The sequence below is a fragment of the Heliangelus exortis genome, chromosome 17 (assembly GCF_036169615.1).
Source record: "Heliangelus exortis chromosome 17, bHelExo1.hap1, whole genome shotgun sequence".
NCBI classification, from domain to species: Eukaryota; Metazoa; Chordata; class Aves; order Apodiformes; family Trochilidae; genus Heliangelus; species Heliangelus exortis.
The window spans coordinates 10029427-10048448 of NC_092438.1; the positions used below are offsets into that span (position 1 = coordinate 10029427).

The 19022-nt window shown below is 49.4% G+C and overlaps 3 protein-coding genes across 3 annotated transcripts; 1 reads left to right on the forward strand and 2 right to left on the reverse strand.

Annotated features, from left to right (window-relative positions):
* Positions 1 to 359: 359 nt before the first annotated feature.
* On the reverse strand, positions 360 to 4547 carry PTCD1 (pentatricopeptide repeat domain 1). Its single transcript, XM_071760384.1, has 8 exons — positions 4101 to 4547; positions 3720 to 3860; positions 3319 to 3537; positions 2954 to 3055; positions 1874 to 2659; positions 1542 to 1658; positions 1207 to 1389; positions 360 to 663 (listed from the first exon to the last, which is right to left on the reverse strand). The coding sequence occupies exons 1-8, from the start codon at positions 4506 to 4508 to the stop codon at positions 490 to 492; spliced, it is 2130 nt and encodes a 709-aa protein (XP_071616485.1). The 5' UTR covers positions 4509 to 4547; the 3' UTR covers positions 360 to 489.
* Positions 4548 to 4666: 119 nt separating this feature from the next.
* On the forward strand, positions 4667 to 11365 carry CPSF4 (cleavage and polyadenylation specific factor 4). The gene is made up of 8 exons (XM_071760387.1): positions 4667 to 5025; positions 5884 to 5934; positions 6184 to 6336; positions 7088 to 7183; positions 7872 to 7965; positions 8434 to 8506; positions 9324 to 9416; positions 10723 to 11365. Exons 1-8 carry the CDS (start codon positions 4923 to 4925, stop codon positions 10789 to 10791), a joined length of 732 nt encoding a protein of 243 aa, XP_071616488.1. The 5' UTR covers positions 4667 to 4922; the 3' UTR covers positions 10792 to 11365.
* A 1631-nt stretch (positions 11366 to 12996) lies between these two features.
* On the reverse strand, positions 12997 to 15313 carry ATP5MF (ATP synthase membrane subunit f). The gene is made up of 4 exons (XM_071760385.1): positions 15212 to 15313; positions 15012 to 15119; positions 13486 to 13602; positions 12997 to 13117 (listed from the first exon to the last, which is right to left on the reverse strand). Exons 1-4 carry the CDS (start codon positions 15222 to 15224, stop codon positions 13089 to 13091), a joined length of 267 nt encoding a protein of 88 aa, XP_071616486.1. The 5' UTR covers positions 15225 to 15313; the 3' UTR covers positions 12997 to 13088.
* Positions 15314 to 19022: the final 3709 nt, after the last annotated feature.

The following is a 19022-nucleotide window of genomic DNA, read 5'->3' on the forward strand; positions in this document are numbered from 1 at the left end:
TCGTGTAGCAGGAAGCTAAAGTGGCACCAGGGCTCTCTGCTGAGGTTTGGAACTTGGAATTATTAGTGCTGGATCCGTGGTTCTGGAATGGCAGCAGGGCACACACTGACTGGTCACAGAACACAGGGAAGAGACAAAGCAGCACTGAGCTCCAGGATCCAGCCCCGAGCTCCGGGATCCAGCCCCGAGCTCCGGGATCCAGCCCCGAGCTCCGGGATCCAGCCCCGAGCTCCGGGATCCAGCCCCGAGCTCCAGGCTCTGTCAGATGTGACTCACTGTTTAGCCCAAGGTTTGTTATTTGCAGCTTGCCTAATCCTCTGCAGTTTAGGGAAATTCCCTGGAAACACATTTGCTTCTCCTTAGAACACAGGATAAATATTTTATTATGTAGTTACCATGAGAAATCATGGGAATACAAAGCAGCTCAGTTTCAGGGACCAAGTTCTCCCAGCACAAGGATGATTCAGGACTTCAGCCTCCTCCTCCTCCTCACAGCTCCCTCTGCTCCTGCTCAGCCTCCTCCTTACCACCTCCCCCAGCTTTGGCCACTCGGTACTTAGCCCAGGGGTGTGGGGTCTCCTCTCCTGCCATCACCTTTAACCACCTGAAGTAGTAACCACGGAAACCATCAATTTTCTCCAGGTACACGTTCTTTGACTTGTACTGCAAACAGAGTCAGAAAAAACAAGTTTCAGTTAGACAAGAACTCGGGACCAAGCCAGAAAAACCAAACAAGTTTCACTTAGACAAGAACGCAGTAGCAAATCAGAAAAACCAAACAAGTTTCAATTAGACAAGAACTCAGAACCAAATCAGAAAAACCAAACAAGTTTCAATTAGACAAGAACTCAGTAGCAAATCAGAAAAACCAAACAGGTTTCAATTAATTAGACAAGAACTCAGTAGCAAATCAGAAAAACCAAACAAGTTTCAACTAATTAGACAAGAACTCAGTAGCAAATAAGAAAAACCAAACAGGTTTCAATTAATTAGACAAGAACTCAGTAGCAAGCCAGAAAAACCAAACAACTGTGATTTAGAACAGAACTCAGTACCAGCACATGCCAGCTACAAGCTGCAGCTAAAGAAACAGCTCAAACAGCCAGAAACCTGAAGGAAAAAAAGCCTGAAGCAAGATGTCCACCTTCTCCTCCCTCCTGGAGGCTTTGAGGTTGGCTTCACATCCACCCAGGTGTGGCTACTCACCCGGTCAAATTTTGGAGGGTACTGTGCTGCAAACTCCAGCTGGCGGATGATGACTTCGTTGGGAGGCACCTGGTTGTTCCTCATGTCCCTAAGGATCTGGGTGAGGTAGTGGTAATCCAGGTGCCTGACTGCAGCAGAGATGAGGGTGCTGTAGATGAACTTGTTGGGAGTCACTCCAGACCTCTGGAAACAACAACAAAAAAAATTCTGTCCATGAGTAGAGCCGAATGGTTTTGCCCCAAGAACACAACCACTCAGCACCAAAACCTCAGTGGGGTTTTTTTTTTGAGAAATGTTAAGGCTGCAGCTTAAACCTGATGCTGCAAGCTCCTCACCTTCAGATCTGTGAGCAGCTGCAGCCCATCCTCCTCTCGGTGACAAGCAATTGCCAGGTTACAGAAGGTCTGGAGGTTGGGTGAGAGTCCTCTCTTCACCAGAGCTGGCAGCACGCTCTGCAAGACCCAAGTGTTGGCATCAGTCCCCAGGGAGTTACTGCTGCCTTCAGACAGAGCTGAAGGTGCTCAACAGAACCCAGAGTGACCTGGAAATCAACCTGGGTTTGGGGAAACCCCTGTGGGATTCCCTGTTTCGACAGTGGGTAGAGAAATGGGGCTGACAGTGGGATGAGACAGGGTGGTGATGGGGCTGCTTCTGAGCTTCTCCTCACCTTTGCTCCTTCCAGGTCTCCCCGTTTACTTTTCTTCCTTATTAAGGTGTTAAAGAAGGTCACATCCACGTTCACTTGATGCTCATCCAGGAGTGCCAGCAAAGAGGACTCGGAGGGGCTCTGGGGTTCCACCAGCTCAGCCAGCAGGGTGAATGTTTTAATGTTGGGGTCTGCATTGTCCTCTTTCATCTTCCTCAGGAAGCCCTCCACACCCCCCATCAGAACCAGCCTGTCGGATGGCCTGGCCGCTGTCCCCAGGGACACCACAGCTGCGTTGGGCATCCCAGAATCCAGCAAGTTGGGCATCCCAGAATCCAGCAAGTTGGGCATCCCAGAATCCAGCAAGTTGGGCAGCTTGCAGGAACACTGCTCCTGGCTGAGGTGTGCTTGTTGCTGCTCCATCTCATTCTGGCTTCTCACCAACACCCCAGTCCTGCTGGGAGCTGTGCTGAGAGCAGCTGGTTCTGTGTCAGCCCCAGGCACTTCTTTATTTTGTAGCTGGAGCAGATTTTCAGGCTGCACCAAACCCTCCTGAAATAATTGGTTTTCCATAGCTTCCACGTCCAGCTGGACAGCAGCTGCTTTCTCTGATCCTTTCTTTTGGCTTTTCCCCTTTTTCCTGCCAGGTGTCAGCCTCAGCTGAGGGGAGTGCTGGGGGGTGGGTGTGAGCAGGAGCTGGGATGCCAGGGCAGGGTCCCCGATCCCACAGTCCCTGGCAGCACGCAGCATCAGATTGTAGGTGTGGCTGTCACCTCTTATCCCTAATCCTGCCATCTGTTTCCAAACCTGAGGAGGGAAAGATGGACACAGCAGCTGCAGGTGATGTTAAACAACAGGAATGAGTTTGCAGCACGAGGCAAGGAGCCACCAGGCAACAACCAGCTGCCTGGAGTCACCCAGGGAGGTTTAGGAGTGTACAAGGGGTTCTGATGGAAGTTTTAATTGAAAGAAATTCTCCTTGGAGGAGCTGAACTCCTCCTGTTTCACCAGCCCTGAGCAGCCCCCTGCCTTCCCTGCCCTCAGGACACAAGTTACAATTCAGAAGGACTTTTCCTCCCTGCTCAGAACGTGCTGACAAACCTGCAAGGCGTATCGGAAGCCACTGGCTCTGTCCTTTATGCAGCCCATGAGGAGGAAGCTGAAGGTCTCAGCTGTGGGAACGTGGCCTTTCTGCACTATTTCCTAAAAGAGCAGAAAGAACATTAAAATTCCCAGTTACCAGACTAGGAGAAAAAGAGCCCCCAAGGGCAGATCCTGGATTCTGCCTAACAGGAGAGAATTTAGGGGCAGGAATCCTTTTAGCTACTCCCAGACTGGCCCTAATGTGAAGAGCTGCTGGGAGGGCCCTCAAAGAACCAGGTGAGCCAACGGGTCTTCAAAATGAGACAGCCCAGCTCTGAACCCCACAAAGCACACCTGAGACAGAAGAAAAGCCACATCTTTACCTTCAGGACATCCAAGCACATCCTGAGATCTGAGCAGAGGGCACAGACCTTCAGCAGGGCATGGTAGGTGGCCAGGTTCAGCTCCTCGTTCTTGCTCTTCAGCTGCTGCCTCAGTTTCAGGGCACTCTGCAGCCCTGAGTCCTTCCAGGGAGACTCAGCACAGGCATTGAACAGGGCTGTGTACGTGGCCTCACTGGGGGTCAGGCCTCTCTTTTTCATCTGAGGGAAGAGAAGAAGGATTGGAAGTGGCTGTTTAGAACCTGTAGAAATCCACAGCTTGCTCTCGAGGGTTGGAGGCTCGAGGGATACAAACAGGGACTTGAAGGTATTTTGGAGAAAAAGTAACATGACTGAATGCTTGAAGCAGTTAAAAAAAATGTGATGAGAGAACATCAACCTACATCATTGTAGAGCCTGAATGCCTTCTTGACGTAGCCAACCCTGCCACAGCCCCCAATGAGAACAGTGTAGTTGCTTTCTTCTGGCTGCAAACGTTCCTCCTTCAGCATCTGCACCTCAAACAGCTCTAGAGCCTCTGCCAGCTGCAGGGAACAGGAGAAATCCATGATAAGGCAGCAACAGGATTTATTACAACGAATATTACTACCCATGGCTGTGGGCAGGTTGTGGTAGAAGCCCTACAGAGTATGGGGATCCTTCATGAACTCTTATTTTGCTTCTTTCTGTAAAGATTTTAAGTGACAGGACAGCACAGATGGGACCGAGCTATACCTTTCATCGCTGCTGTTAAAACCCAAACAAGCCAAGTGCTGGGGACAAACCTTGTCCTCTCTGATGAGGGCTTTGCACTGAAGGAAATACCAATACGGGGTGTTCCTGGGACGGCGCCGTGGCTTTCCTTCTGGTTTGTCCTCTTCTTCTTCTTGAAGCTTTAAATTCCGAAAGCTTGAGGTGGTTTTGTGATAAAATTTTCTAGAAGAAAATTTATCAGACAGCGTCCCGAACTCCACACCTTCATCATCATCATCCTCCTCCTCCTCCTCCCCAGCAGCTCCAGCAGGGCTCTCTCTCGGGTCACTACGGGGCAGGTTCTGTGAGGAGCACAACGGCCTCCACTCTGGCGGCGACCACCGCTTGATAGGCCGGAGCAAGCACAGCGCTTCCCGGGGCTTCTCAGGGGCTGCCCAGGCGAGGGGCCGCAGCGGTAGGAAAATCCTCAGCGCCTTCATGGTTCCACCGAACCGCACCGGACCCGCTCCTTTCCCCCCCCCCCCGCCCCTTTTCTCCTCTCCCCTCACCTGAGGCGCGGCGCATGCGCGGCCGGAAGGGGCGGGCACGGAGCCGGAGGGCGCGCTGTGATTGGCTGCGTGCCGCGCGCTGGCCGCTGGGCGGGAAGGTGAGGGGTGAGTCCCGGCATTCCGCTGGGCGGGCGGCGCGGGGCGGCCGAGTGCTGCCGCCGCCGCCTCCCCTCACCTCAGGCACTGCCGGCGCGGAGCGGAGCGGGCAGGGCCGGGCCTTCCCGGGCCCGGCCGCCCGCCGGCCCTCCCCCCCCCTCCTCCTCCTTTTCTTCCTCCTCCTCGTCCTCTAACACCGCCACCATAGCTCCCCTGCCTCCCCGTTGCCGCCGCCCCCCAGCCGCCACCATGCAGGAGCTCATCGCCAGCGTGGATCACATCAAGTTCGACCTGGAGCTGGCCGTGGAGCAGCAGCTGGGGGCGCAGCCGCTGCCTTTCCCCGGCATGGACAGTGCGTGTGGGGCTCGCTCCTTCCTCCCCGGGAGGGATGGGGATCGGCTCTTGGCCTGGGGGCTGGGGACACCCCTTGGCTCTGGCTGAGGGAAGGGGTGGGAGGGGGGGGAGGGAAGTTTCCGAGGGTCTGAGTGTCTTAAACAGGCTTTAGCCTTATATCCGCTCGGCTTCTGCTTTCCCTGTGAGGTTTCTGTTTTAATTCAGGTGTCTTTCTTTGCTAATTAAAGAAAGATGTAGTTACTACCCAGCCAGTACCCATTATTGTAAACAAACATGACTTCCTTGCAAAATGCTTTGATAGATGAGACGTTTTGATGACAGGGAATCTTCATCTTGGCCTCTAAATCGTTTGCCTTTAGTCTTATAATCTGGTACAGGCTGTCTCAAGAGACTCGTATTTGACTGAAATTTCCTGTCTGGGCTACTAAGCTTATGTTTTAATTCCCTTGAATATTCCTGTTCTTATCTGGATCAGCAAAGGAGTACACAGTAATGGTTGTTTCAGGCTGTTCTGGTTAAAAAAAAATAAGACTGTCATTGTCAGAACTGTAAGTGCAGGATTCACTGACTGATTTAACAACAGGAAAACCACACCAATAAAACCTAAATATCTGAAAAGCAAAACAAGCACCACCAAACCCTTGCAAGTTCCCTCTGCTGTCCCCTAAGGAGAATACACAATATTTGTGAGGGCCAGACATGAACACAGAATTCAAGCAAAGTAAATTCCCCTTAACCATAAACCTGCTTTTCTTTTGGTGCTGAGGACCAGATTGTCTTTCCAGGGACAAAAGTATCTTGAAAGTTACCACGAGACTGTGTTAAAATTAATCATGTTTCTTTGTTCTCTCTACAGAATCAGGTGCAGCTGTCTGTGAATTTTTTTTAAAAGCAGCTTGTGGCAAAGGCAAGTCATCTTTCCAGTGCAGTTTTACTCCTGGGGCCAGAGGGGGGAAGTAGATTTTCCAGCACTGTTCAGTGTACTTTATTTTTATTGTAAAGAGGGGATAATTGAGCTAGAGGAGGACACTGGAGGAACAACTTCATTATTCTGACACAATTTTGGAGTGGGAATCGAGGTGTTGCTGTTTGCCTTTGTGTGCCACGGATTTTCATTGTTCTTTTTCCCTCTTTTCCTGGCCCTGTCCTGCTCCAGGGGGGATGTGCCCGTTCAGACACATCAGTGGGGAAAAGACAGTGGTTTGCAAACATTGGCTACGGGGGCTGTGCAAAAAGGGAGACCAGTGTGAGTTCCTGCACGAGTATGACATGACCAAGATGCCTGAGTGTTACTTCTACTCCAAATTTGGTAAGGGGTGGTGAAGCTCCTGCTTGGGGTGGGAGGATCTTGCTGGGTCCCTCTCCTCCATCTTCACAGTTCTTCTGAGCCTGAGGATGTTGTTAGGTTGTGCTCTTCCAGACCTGCTTAGTCCTTCACCTTATTACCCCCCCAAATTTGTGAGGTGCTGTAGATGCCTCCTCTCTCAAGACCTCGTCCCTTGGGGGAAAGAGGGAGGAAGCTCAATTTTTTTCTTGGGTTTTATGCCTTTTGTTCTGTTTTGGGTACGAGCTGAGTAGGCTGAGCAGTTGGTCTTTGCATGAGTCTTATTTTGGGGAGTTGATGAGCAGCAGAGGGCACGGGGGTGCAAAACTTTTATGCACTTGCTTTCCAGCTCTGGAGATCTGGACATAATGAGGCAACTTGCTGTCAGAAACTTACAGTCTTGTAGGTTTCCTTGGACTGAGGTTAGTGTGCAATTTGTAGTTTCTCCACACTTCTGGTGCACTAAATGTTTGGGTTTTGTTCTCATGAGTTCTTCAAATTTAGTTTCCTGCATTGGTTTTGAAAGCACAGGTGAATTATCCAGTCTGGTAGAAATTTACTTAACCAGGGGTGAGTCCTTGGTGTTCTTCCTCTAGGTTAAGGCAGGCAGCAAGACAGTTGTGCCTGAACTGACACAATGTTGGCTCCAGCTTTGTGACCCCAGGTCGTGTTTTGAGGGTTAATTTGATTTGCAACCTGCAGGGGTCACTTAGAAGTGTGTTTGCCTTTGGAACAGGGGAATGCAGTAACAAAGAATGCCCCTTCCTGCACATCGACCCGGAGTCTAAGATCAAAGACTGTCCCTGGTATGACAGAGGCTTCTGCAAACATGGTATGTGTGTCCCACAGCTGCTGCTCCTGGGGCTGTAACTGGAGGACAGGGTGGTGTTGATTTTTCTGGGGCTGTAACTGGAGGACAGGGTGGTGCTGTTCTCTCTTCTGGGGCTGTAACTGGAGGACAAGGTGATGCTGTTTTCTCTTTTTTGGGGCTTTAACTGGAGGACAGGGTGATGCTGTTTTCTCTTTTTTGGGGCTTTAACTGGAGGACAGGGTGGTGCTGTTCTCTCTTTTTTGGGGCTGTAACTGGAGAACAGGGTGGTGCTGTTCCCTCTTTTTTGGGGCTGTAACTGGAGGACAGGGTGGTGCTGTTTTCTCTGGGGCTGTAACTGGAGAACAGGGTGGTGCTGTTCTCTCTCTTCTGGGGCTGTAACTGGAGGGCAGGGTGGTGCTGTTCTCTCTTCTGGGGCTGTAACTGGAGGGCAGGGTGGTGCTGTTCCCTCTTTTTTGGGGCTGTAAGTGGAGGACAAGGTGGTGCTGTTTTTTCTGAGGCTGTAAATGGAGAACAGGGTGGTGCTGTTCTCTCTTTTCTGGGGCTGTAACTGGAGGGCAGGGTGGTGCTGTCCTCTCTTCTGGGGCTGTAACTGGAGGGCAGGGTGGTGCTGTTCTCTCCTTGCTCGTGGAGCTGCTGGGTGCTGGGGTTTGGCTGGGTGGAAGCTGAGCTGCTGAGCTTTGTGTTCCAGGTCCCCTCTGCAGACACCGGCACACTCGGAGAGTCATTTGTGTGAATTACCTCGTAGGATTCTGCCCAGAGGGACCTACCTGTAAATTCATGCAGTGAGTATCCTTCCAGGATCCTCTGGAATCTCCTGTTTTCTCTGCTACCTGTCAAACGAGGGTGTTCCAGTGCTTCCCAACAGCTTCAGAGATGTGAGCAGTGTTTAGTTTGTGCTGATTTCAGGGTCTGGGGCAGGGAGTCAGGCTCTGGGTGGTGATCAGGTGCCAGCAGTGCAGGGGGATCACATGGATTTGTAGTCCAGAAGACTTCACAGCTAGAGATTGGATTGGATTGGATTGGATTGGATTGGACTGGATTGGATTGGATTGGACTGGTTTGGATTGGATTTCCCTGTGTGTAACTGCTGAGCATCAGAATGCAAAGAGAAGTGGGGAGGGGGGAGGTCTGTTTTCCAGCCAGATTGAATTGGCTGAATGTTTCTGTTCTTTGGAAGTACTTGAGTGAGCTGCTGGGGCAGTGTCAGCACATGATTTGAGAATCAATTTTCTTGTTTCCATCTAAACCAGCCCTCGGTTTGAACTGCCAATGGGAACCACAGAGCAACCACCACTGCCTCAGCCGACACAAACCCAGCAAAAGGTACCCAGCTCCCCTGCACACCCACCCTCAAACCCCTTCCCTCAGACCTTTAAAAGAGGGAGCACTGTCCAGCAGTTGGAACTGGACACCTGGGCTTTTGGATCTGGCTTGCTGGAATGTATTGCAGAAGACAAAACCTTTTTCCTATTTTACAACAGGGGGTGATTTCTTTTGGTAATTTAGAAGTTGGAGGCAAATCCTCCTCCCAGCCCTCTAATGTCTACCATCTGATCACAAGGGCTTGGTGTTGCCTTTGTCCTGGCACTGTGATATTTTGCTTTGTTCTGTTTCTCCCCTCTCCTTGGTTAATCACCTCAGCTGTCAGTGCTGTCCCCCAGCTCAGGGGCCAGTCCTGTTCCTTGGGGCACTGCCTGGCAGGGAGTGTGCTCTGCAAGCATTAAGCAGTGAGCAGCCCCGAGGGCTGGAAGTGCTGCCAGGGCTCCAATTTGATGGGAAAGATCTGGTCACAGAGCAGCCCCACGTTACACAGAAGCCCATCAGATGAGGCTGTTCAGTGGTCTGCCAGGTTTTGTCACTCGTGTGACATCTCTCAGAGATGGCAGTGGTGTTTTAGCAGCCTAAACCCACTCTTTAAATCTGCTTCCTAGAGAAAAGCAGGATTGCTGGACTTTTTGTAAGACTCAGTGTTTGATTTCTTCTCTCTGGTGCTCCAGCTGGCAGAGCACCCACACAAGCATGAAGGAAAATTGATCATTTGATGTTTGGGGTGCTCTTTTCCCTTCTTAACAAAACAACAACCATAGGGGTGGTTATCCTTGGTGTGCATTGAACGAGTCTGAACTCTTCTAACCAACAGAGGACACCCCAGGTCATTGGAGTCATGCAGTCTCAAAATAACAACACTGGGAACAGAGGACCCAGGCCACTGGAGCAGGTCACCTGCTACAAGGTAATCCAGAGGGGAGGGATGAGGAGGGAAAGCAAAAGGTGTGGGATGTAACAAGTGTGGAATGTGAGTCTCCTGGACTGTGTCGTGCTGCTTTGCCAGGGGCAGAGGGGCTGTTGTGATGAGGGGTGTTGGTCCTGGAAAAGGTTTTTTGTGGTGTGAACAGCTTCATGAAATGTGTGCTCAGCAGATGTTGCTTTTTGTGTTCTGAGGCCTTGAGGTTTGTGCTTTGCCAGCTCACAGCCTCACTGGGACAGTTCAGGGTGCTGTAGGACACTTTGCTCATCTGCTAAGAGACAGGAAACCCTTCCACTGGGGCAGTTCAAGGACACTGCTGAGTATTTCAAACCAACAGTGAAGATTAGTTTTGTTTCTTGAGTTATTTTGCTTATTCTTGGTGATGGTGGAAAGCTTTTCTTCTCCCCTGTTAGCATGGAAGATCCTTGCAAGTAAAAGAAATGGAATATCCAGAGGCTGTTCAGTGTTTTGCCTGTCAGTGCACTCTGTTGCTGGCAGACCAAGGAATGAGTTGTTCACCTTGGCTGTTCCTTGAGGAGCACTGGTGAAACTTTGACACAACTAATGTCCCATCTCTCTTGATTTTTTTTTCTCAAAAGCCCCAAACCTAACCACTAGGAAAGGGCAAAGATTTTTCCCATCCCATCAGCTTTGACACTTACATTGCTGTAAGTGCCAACTTCTGTGCTTTAGGTGCTTGTTTGGGTAAAAATTCCTGTGACTGGACAGGGATCTTATGTAACTGAATCAGTTTCACTGAAAACTGAGTAGCTGCATGGAATTTTATCTGCAAGGAAGTTACATATCTGGAGAAGCCTAGCAGCAAATACTGGCATTTCCCTCTCTGGGCTTGAGTATCTTCAAGGTGCAGAGCCATCAATCTCTTGATCAGATGCACCTCTCTCTGTCTAGTTTGGCAGAGCCCATCAGGAGAGACCCCTTGGATCTCTGATATCCAGTGGAGCAGGATTGGAAACCTCAAGTGTTGAAGTTCTCTGTGTGTGCTGCAGCCCTTTGCTGTTCACAGTGGTGCTGGGAGCTCTCTCCTTTGCATTGGGAGAGTGTCAGGGAGCTCCCAGTGCAGGAGCTGCTTTTCCTCCAAGGGGTGGAAATAACCCCTAAATCATATCCCTTCTGACACCACGTTTCACTTCATCTGCTGAATGCTGCATCTTCCACATGTGGAGAAGCTTCCAAACTGGAAGCTGGCTGGAAGCTGCTTTAAGAAAGGCACCTAGAGGGAAAAAAAACCTGAACTGTGTAATAACTCCTCTCTCTCTTTCTCTTTTAGTGTGGTGAAAAAGGTCATTATGCCAACAGATGCACCAAAGGACACCTGGCCTTTCTCAGTGGACAGTGAGAGAGCAGAATGAAGAGTGCAGGGGAGCTGTTAGCACTGAGAAAAGGTTTCTGCCTAGCACCATGTCTTGAACTATTAATCAGGTTGTTTTTTAATGCCATTACTGAAAGAACTGGTCAGAGGCTGGCTGCTGCTAAGCAACATTTTTGTAATTGTCCACAACTTTTTTTTTTTTTTTTGTATGTTTTAACCTTTTTAAAAATAGATTTTGGCCTCAGCCCCTTTTCATTGAGCCCTGCCAGAAGGCAGAATCTAAAAAGCAAACAGCTATGGAACCCCCCACCACTGCAGCACTCTACATAAATGCATCTTCTGCCAGTGTTTCTTTGAAGTGTTTTCCTTCTGCCACTTCTCTTTGGAAAACCTGCAGCGTTTCAGCCCTCCCTGTGGGAAGCAGGAAGACTTGACTGGGAAAACTCATCCTTGGGATGCCTTCCTTTCAGGGAGGAAGCAGGGATTCTGCTGTCCTGTAGCTCTTAAAAAGTCAGGTTGTGTTCCCAGCTCCAGTTTGCTGTGGTGGTCACACTGGTGGGTGATTTAAGGTGTCATGTACATCAGGCTGTAGAACTCTTCATCCACCTGTTTGGTTCTTTGCTTCTTGCTGTACTGAGGGTCAGGAATTAATAATCTGGGGCCAAGGGGAGAATAAATTGGCATCTCTCTGGTTAGCTAAACAATGAGGAGCAAGGGTTGTAGGAAAGCCACCTCTCTGCTTGTTTTCCTTTTGCAAAAAGCCAGGAGGGGAATGAACACAGCTTGAAAAGTAGGAGTAAAAGAGCCTTTTCTGAGCCCCCCTCACCCAGCTCACACTGAGCAGGTATTTCCATAGCCTGGAGAAGGCCAAGGAGTGGAGGTTTATATTCTTATGGAAAACTGCTTTTAAAAGTGGTAGAGCACTCTTCTGAGAGCAATTTTTGCCAGCCAGACCCTTTCATTTTGTGAGAAGACTGTTTCAGAAGGGCCAGTGATAAAATGTGAATTAAAAAAAAAAAAAAAAAAAATTGCACCAACAACATGAGCATTATTTATTCTAACCCATCTCTCATTTGCTGCCTGCCATTATACTTTGTTTTTATTCAGATGTTCTGATGGTAAAAGCTGGCTGTGAATTTTGATTTTGTTTTTTTTTTTTTTTAAGAACAAGGTAACATGATCAGATTAAGAGAAAGGGACCAAAGCTTATACTGGTTTGAATGCTTTTATTTCACTGTGGAGAGCCAGTCACTCAAAACAGAAGTTCCAGGTCTCAGTGACTGGGGTTACAGGCCCTCAGGCACTTCTGACATGTGTCCCCTGCAGTTTCAGGGGCCAAACCACGAGATGAATTAATCTGCATGTAACTGGGCATGTGAAAAGGGCCCTAAAGCACCTCAGTGCCTGGCTGCCTTCCTCAACCTTCTTCTCCCCTACCTGACAAGATGTTTTCTAAAACAGAAAGCCCAGCCCACCCCTGAAGCTCCTGAGAATATTTTTTTTATCCTTAACAAGCAGTTTTCATTCTCCCTCCTGTTTGGAAGAGGATGGTGCTGGTGGTCCCTCTGTCCCCTGCTGCAGTTCCCAGTGACAGCTCATGGTGACAGTAGGAGCGTGAGGATCATCACCTGGGGCCAAACCCACCCACATTTATGCACAGTGGCACCTGTTAAACATCTCACCACTGTGTTTCACTCAAGAAACAAAGTTTTCCTTCATAGATCTTTGTTATATTAAAAGTCTTCTAAGCTTATACATGTTCAGAATAACCTTTCAGCTTCTTGTAGTTCAGGAAATAGGCAGTGTTTTGATAAAAATGGCTCATTGGAGGCAGGAAGCTTCAGCATCCCAGGGATAGAATCAGAGCTGCAGACTCCTTAAAGCTCCCCCAGTCTCACCTGAGGCTCTGCAAGGATGGAAAATTGCCTACAGGCTCCAGGTGGCAGTGAGAGCATCAGAAACCACTCCAACACCACCCTGGGAGCTCAGGTATTCTTTCAAATCAAAATAGTACATCCTTTCAGCCTGTCTGTAATGGCCATTAGGAAGAAATCCATTCTCTTTACTTTTATCAGTTAAATAAGAATCAGTATTAACAGCTTCTCCAGTTCAGAATGCAGCTGGAGTAGCATACACTCTCCCACCCCTCTCTGAGCTTTTTAACCTTTAGGAGTGAAAACCCTTAATGAGGACAAACTCACCCACACAATTAACAAGTCAGTGCAAGTCACCTCAGTAAGCATAAAGTGTGTGCACTTTATTATTGGTCAGAATAATCCAAATTTACTTCAGTTGAGGCTGTTCAAGAGCTGCACCTTCACCTTTCAGTGGTACTTCCTGTGGCGGTCGTGTTCTGTAACAAAGCCATGCAAGTTAGTTTTGCTGAGGCCACAAAAAAAAAGAACAACCCACAGCTGAAATTCCAAGAAAGAAACTGCTTCCCCCCCAAAAAAAAAGAAAAAAAAAAAATCAGTGTTTTGTTTCTAAGCACTGTCAGATCAGACAGACAACGATATCTGTTTTTACCACTGAGGAAATACCATCCCTCCAGTGACTTACTAAAAACATTCCAGTTCTCTGTGCCTAGAAGTTGGCTTCCCACAGTCTCAAATCGAGCAGCAATGGTCACCACAGGCCCATTTTGTTTCTAAAATCATCATCAGGGTGTTTTTATCACCCCGAGCTGCACTGTGCATGCTCATCCCTACTGTTTTTACTTACTGATGTGGCTGTAGCTCCAGACGTAGCTGAGAACAACGTAACCAGCCAGCAACATGGAGACCCCACCAAGGCCCCCTTTCTTCACATTGATGTATTTGTTGTAGTATCTCTCATAACCTGTGTAGGAGGAAAAGTTGTTTTCTAAGCAGCAAGGCAAGTTGTGTATTTTGCTGTGTCAGAAAGAAGCAGCCTGGTTTCACAGAACTTCAGGAAATTGTTCCTAAAGAAAAAAGCAGGATTGAGAGCAGGCAGCCTGTGTGTTAGCTGAGCAAGGTGAGCTCAAGTTAATAGTACTAAGCTTTAAGAAGGAAGAAAAAAGGACATTTTTTTACTCAACATTATTGTTCTGCCTGAGTTTAAGCTGTTTTGGCATTATTAGTTTCTTTAATACAAGTGTAAATATACATTATGTAGACACTTGATCTTTTGTGTTCACACCTACTTGAATCCCATCTCTGGATTTATAGCAAAGTGCATTGGCCAAAGCTTTTTCCAAGTGATCTATAAAACCCTGTGTCCTTTCTTACAGTCTCTAGGGATCACTTGCTTTCTTTTGTTTGTTTGGGTTTTTTTTAATACCTATTAACTTGTGATGTCCGAAAACATCCGAGATTTTCAGCGAATAGGTTGAGGAGGCAGGTTACCACATTTCCTCTCGTTATACGAGAAGGAATACAGCAAACAAACCTCTGGTTGATAAAACCCAGGAGAAAAACACCTTTACAGACGGGCGAACAGGGTGAGGCTGTTGGGGGACATCACAAACCGCCCTGCAGCAGCCCCCGCGCTGCCAGATCCCCCCCAGCCACCACCACCACAGCCATGAGCAACTCCTGCAGCCACTGCTCTGCCCAGCTGGGCCAGGATCATAGAATCCTAGAATGGGCTGGGTTGGAAGGGACCTCAGAGCTCATCAAGTCCAACCCTTGCTCCACTCCCCCCGTGGTTCCCAGCCCATGGCACTGAGTGCCACATCCAGGCTCTTTTGAAATATCTCCAGGGATGGAGAATCCACCCCTTCCCTGGGCAGCCCATTCCAATGTCTGATCACCCTCTCCAGAAAGAAATTCTTTCTAATGTCCAACCTAAACCTCCCCTGGCACAACTTGAGACCTCTTGTGCCCTCTTGTCTTGCTGAGAGTTGCCTGGGAAAAGAGCCCAACCTCCCCCTGGCTCCAACCTCCTTTCAGGGAGTTGTAGAGAGTGATGAGGTCTCCCCTGAGCCTCCTCTTCTCCAGCCTCAACACCCCCAGCTCCCTCAGCCTCTCCTCACAGGATCTGTGCTCCAGTCCCTTCACCAGCCCAGTTGCCTCCTTTGGACCTGCTCCAGCACCTCAATCTCCTTCCTGAACTGAGGGGCCCAGAACTGGACACAGGACTCGAGGTGTGGCCTCACCAGCGCTGAGTACAGGGGCAGAATCACTTCCTTGGAAGTGGCCACGCTGTGGCTGCAGCCCCGCCGAGGGGACGCGGGATGCGGGGAGCCCCGGCACCGACCCCCCAGAACCCCCTGGAACCCCCCTCACCTCTTTGGAATGCCCCCATGATGCCACCGGGGGTGAAGTCCCTCATCGCCAGCCATGTGGGCAGCTGGCCCAGCTTCACGTCCAGCAGCTTCGTGTCCTTGAGGAGAACTGCAGAGAGAGAAAGAGAGAAAGAGCCCGCTAAGTGAGGAGAAGGGAAAGGGGGGGGACCCGCGGTCACCTTGGGGGCCCTGAGCGCTCACCCGGCTGCGCCATTTTGCCGCGGCTGTGGGGCTGACGGGAGGAAGGGCGGGCGGGAACCCGGATGTGCGGGAACCCGGATGGGCGTGCGGGCGGGGCGGGGCCGCCGCCATGTTGGGCGGGTGGCTGCCCCCTGAGGAGGGGTCCAGCTCCTCGTTGTCGCGTTGTTACCGTCCTATCCCCTCACCTGAGGCACGCTCTCCATTACTGGGCGACTGCACAAGCCGCCTCAGTCGCCACAGGCACAGCGCTGAGGGCTCCCAGTGTGGGGGCTCCGCCTGGTGTCCTGTCACGCTGAGGGCTCTGCCTGGTGTCCTGTCAGGCTGAGGGGTTTTCCTCCCCAGTCCCGCTGCAGCATGGCTTCCTCAGCAGCTGGGCTCCTTGGCAGGGAACAACGGCCCAGTGATGCCCGATGATTCCTTCCTGGTGTTTTGGATGCTCCGAAAGGCTCCAGTGCCTTGTACCGTCCCTGCTGTACATTGTGAGGTGCCCCTCATGCCGGTGCTTGCCAGAGCTGCAGGTTGGGAGAATGTCGCAAAGAGAGAGAAATTCACAAGCCCTCATCAGCCTCATCCTGAGACTTCATCAGGAACCTTTTGAGGGCTGCTGCTGCCCTGCAAATGAACCTTTTCTAGTGTGTCTTGAAGAAGCTGTAACTCAGCACTGTCAATGTGTGGTCACTGATAGTACAGCAACACGTCTGGTTTGTTACCATCTGTTGTAAGAAGTAAAAGCTTCTCAGACCTCTTCCAGGCGGTCACCTGCCCTCTTCTGCAGTCCTGGGTGGCTTCAAAAAAGGAGGAGAAATGTTAGATTGTATTTTTTTACAGAGAAGTGGTTGAGGCACCATCTCTAGAGGTATATAAAGCCACATGGTGGTGCTTAGGGACATGGGTTCATGGTGCACTTGGCATTGCTGGCTTAACAGTTGGACTTGATGATCTTAAAGGTCTTTTTTCTTTTCTGACCAAAACAATGCTATGCAAGATGGATCATATATTGTGTGGTCCCATTTCAGTGCCCACTCAGGACGTTTCCCTGTGGGAACACATGTTGCCTTTTACTACAGCTCCTGTGGAGGATGCCAAAAGAAAAAGAGTGGCCGGGTCTCAGCTGCATAACCAGAGAGGTGGAAGAGGTAATGGATGAGGACATGCAGATAAACTTCTCCCTTTCTGCAACACCAATGAGCCACACAGATTTATTTAACTTTCCCAAGTGTCTTTCTGGGGGGGCTTAGCTCATGCAGACCCCCAGAAGAACCACCCTGGGCAGATAAATCCCCTGCAGCTCCAGCAGAGGTGGGAGGAGGTTGGGGTGTAGGGGAGAGGATTCCAGCAGGTGTCACCCGCACTTAGCAGAAGGCATCGCTGGGAAGATGCTCTCAGTCAGCCTGACCTCTAGAGGTTGATGAAATAAGTGTCAGGTTTTGCTGTTTATTGCGCTGAAATCTGGAAAGCAAAGTGAGACAGCAGTAAACAGGGAGCAGCCATCCACCGCTGTTTCATCCGGGTCAGCCCAGACCCCGCATTTCCTCGATCTCTGTCCCGCTGAGGACTGTTAGAACGGATCAGAGATGATCAAGGCTAAATTAAGGATGCTGAAGGGGGCTCACAGGGCTCCTACATCAACACTAATCTCTGCAGCTTTTACTTCTCTTAGGTTACAAAATCTCAGTTGTGGCCTTCCTCCTGCCACCGCAGGATTCTTGTTTTAAAATCCACAGGGTTTGTGTTACCTGGTATTAAATGAGCTGAGGCACGGGACCTCTCTGGTCTCAAGAGGTGCATTGCTCTGTAACACCTCTTAGAGGTTGGCCTGTGTGTCCAGCTTCACCTGCTGAGTTACTGAAATTGATTTATTTGCACTGAATAGTGCTCTCTGCAACATAAACATAAAAGTAGAAGGAATAAATTACTGCCTGTTTTTTTTTTTTTTCTTTTACTTATTAACAGAAAGTAGGATTAGGAAAGTACAGTGGGCCTGATCACTTGAAGAAAGGGCTCTAAATTTATTCCTTGTTAAATGGGTAAAAAATCCCCTGATTGAATTATCCTTTATTGTATTATTGGACTTTACTGGTAACTGTCATTTTATCTCTGAAGTGTCCCCTGATGAACTGCTCTGTGGTCTTTTACAGTACTTGCATAAAAGCATGCTTCAAACTTGCTTCCCTCATTCTTGCAAGGCAACCTATTGTATTAAATAGGATTACTCATGCAAGGCAGATTAATTCACCTACAGAAGAAAAGCCAGCAGCGGGTGCCTCGTTTTAAGGAGTTCCCTGCAGAGCACAGAGAGTTACTCAAGTTGCCTATAGCAAGGGCTGGGGAAATTTGGGTTGTCAGAGTAGGAATGGAAATCCATAAAAAAGGAGACATCTCCAGTGCAATCAGGGACCTAAATCTTGATCTGAGCTGCCCACCCTGCTAGAGGATGAGTGGAATGGTGCTGTTGCCTTTATGCCATTTTAATCTTGAATCATGCAGGAAGAGATAAATGATGTGCACAAGGTTTTGCAGCACATGTTTCCTCCCTTTGACCCGTGCTGCTGGGCAGTACTCAGGCTCTTGTTGGTTGATCCAGATGGGAGGAGGAGTGATGAAGAAAGGTACTGCTGCTCTATTTGTGTTTGCTTACAAGAATGCTCACTGCCCTGCTTTCCTGAACACAGAAGAAATCACACATCTGAGAGCCAGTTTCCTTGTGTATAGCTCCAGACCTGCTCCAGGCAGCAGTGTGACCCCAAATCCCTGTTTCTTGTTCTCAGTCCGGGGTTTATATCAAGGATTGTTCAGGCTGTTTCTGTTCCCTGCCTGTTTCAACATCCTGTCTTTGAGTCTTCTCCTCCACCTGTATTGTCCATCCACACATAACCTTTCCTTTCATACCCTACCCAAAACTCTCCTCCAGGAGCCTCCAGATGCTCGAGCAATCTTGCATTGTGGATGGAAACAGACTTAATGTTTCCTTCAGCTGCCCTAAATAAAGGAACGCAGCTGAACCCACCAGTTTTGAGAAGCTTCAGCCCAACATGTTACAGATAAAAGCCTAATGGAGTGGTGCCCTGAGGTTTTCATCTTACTGAAGCTCCGGCTAGAAAATGCCATGAAGTTTATAAGTAATGGCATGGGGATAATAGGGAATACGTCATCCCAAATCCCAGGAGACGTCAATGGATACGAGAGAGGTTTCCTTTTCCGGTCGCAAGCGTAACGCCTGGTGTTGCAGCTCCCAGAGCAAAGCTTCAGCTGTGGCCTGAAAAGTTAAGCAAGGCCTTTCATTAAAGCTGCTGAAAAAGGAGAACTGAAGAGCAGAGCACGACCTCCCTCAGACTGGAAGGTTTTAGAGGCTGGGATAATTTTCCTGGTCTCTGTGCCACCTGTTGAGCACTCGGGGTCTCAGTGGCCCTGCAGCAAGGTGCAGAGAGGGTGTCTGCAGGTGGGTGAAGTAGCACCTGCAGACTTGCTGACCTTCAGGAAGGTCAAGAGAGAAGGATTTGCAGAACTGATCCCGCGCCCACTGAAACTGATGACAAAGCACCCAGTGCTTTTAATAAAGGATCAAACCTGCCCGAGAGGACAGATAGGGTTCTGAAACATGCGGTTTGGCATAGGATGCTTCTTGGCTCCTAAATGCTTATTTCAATCTGATGTCTTCCCACCAGCTCAGGTTAAGCGGCCGCAGCCATCAAGGAGAAAGAGAAATCATGGGCTACCAGCACGTCCAGCAGCTGAGTGGAGAGATGCATGTTTTATCAACCAATAATCTGGAGAAAAGTTATGGCCCCGGATACTTGGATGCAGGCTGGTT

Coding starts and splice junctions, on each gene's coding strand:
- PTCD1 (XM_071760384.1), bottom strand. CDS start 4,508: ATGAAGGCGCTGAGGATTTTCCTACCGCTGCGGCCCCTCGCCTGGGCA. Junction 3,861..4,100: donor CCCTCATCAGAGAGGACAAG/GTTTGTCCCCAG, acceptor TGTTCCCTGCAG/CTGGCAGAGGCTCTAGAGCT. Junction 664..1,206: donor ACCCTCCAAAATTTGACCGG/GTGAGTAGCCAC, acceptor CTCTGTTTGCAG/TACAAGTCAAAGAACGTGTA.
- CPSF4 (XM_071760387.1), top strand. CDS start 4,923: ATGCAGGAGCTCATCGCCAGCGTGGATCACATCAAGTTCGACCTGGAG. Junction 6,337..7,087: donor TTACTTCTACTCCAAATTTG/GTAAGGGGTGGT, acceptor CCTTTGGAACAG/GGGAATGCAGTAACAAAGAA. Junction 8,507..9,323: donor CGACACAAACCCAGCAAAAG/GTACCCAGCTCC, acceptor TCTAACCAACAG/AGGACACCCCAGGTCATTGG.
- ATP5MF (XM_071760385.1), bottom strand. Junction 13,603..15,011: donor CATGGGGGCATTCCAAAGAG/GTGAGGGGGGTT, acceptor CCTCCTACACAG/GTTATGAGAGATACTACAAC. Junction 13,118..13,485: donor CTGGAGCTACAGCCACATCA/GTAAGTAAAAAC, acceptor GCTTTGTTACAG/AACACGACCGCCACAGGAAG.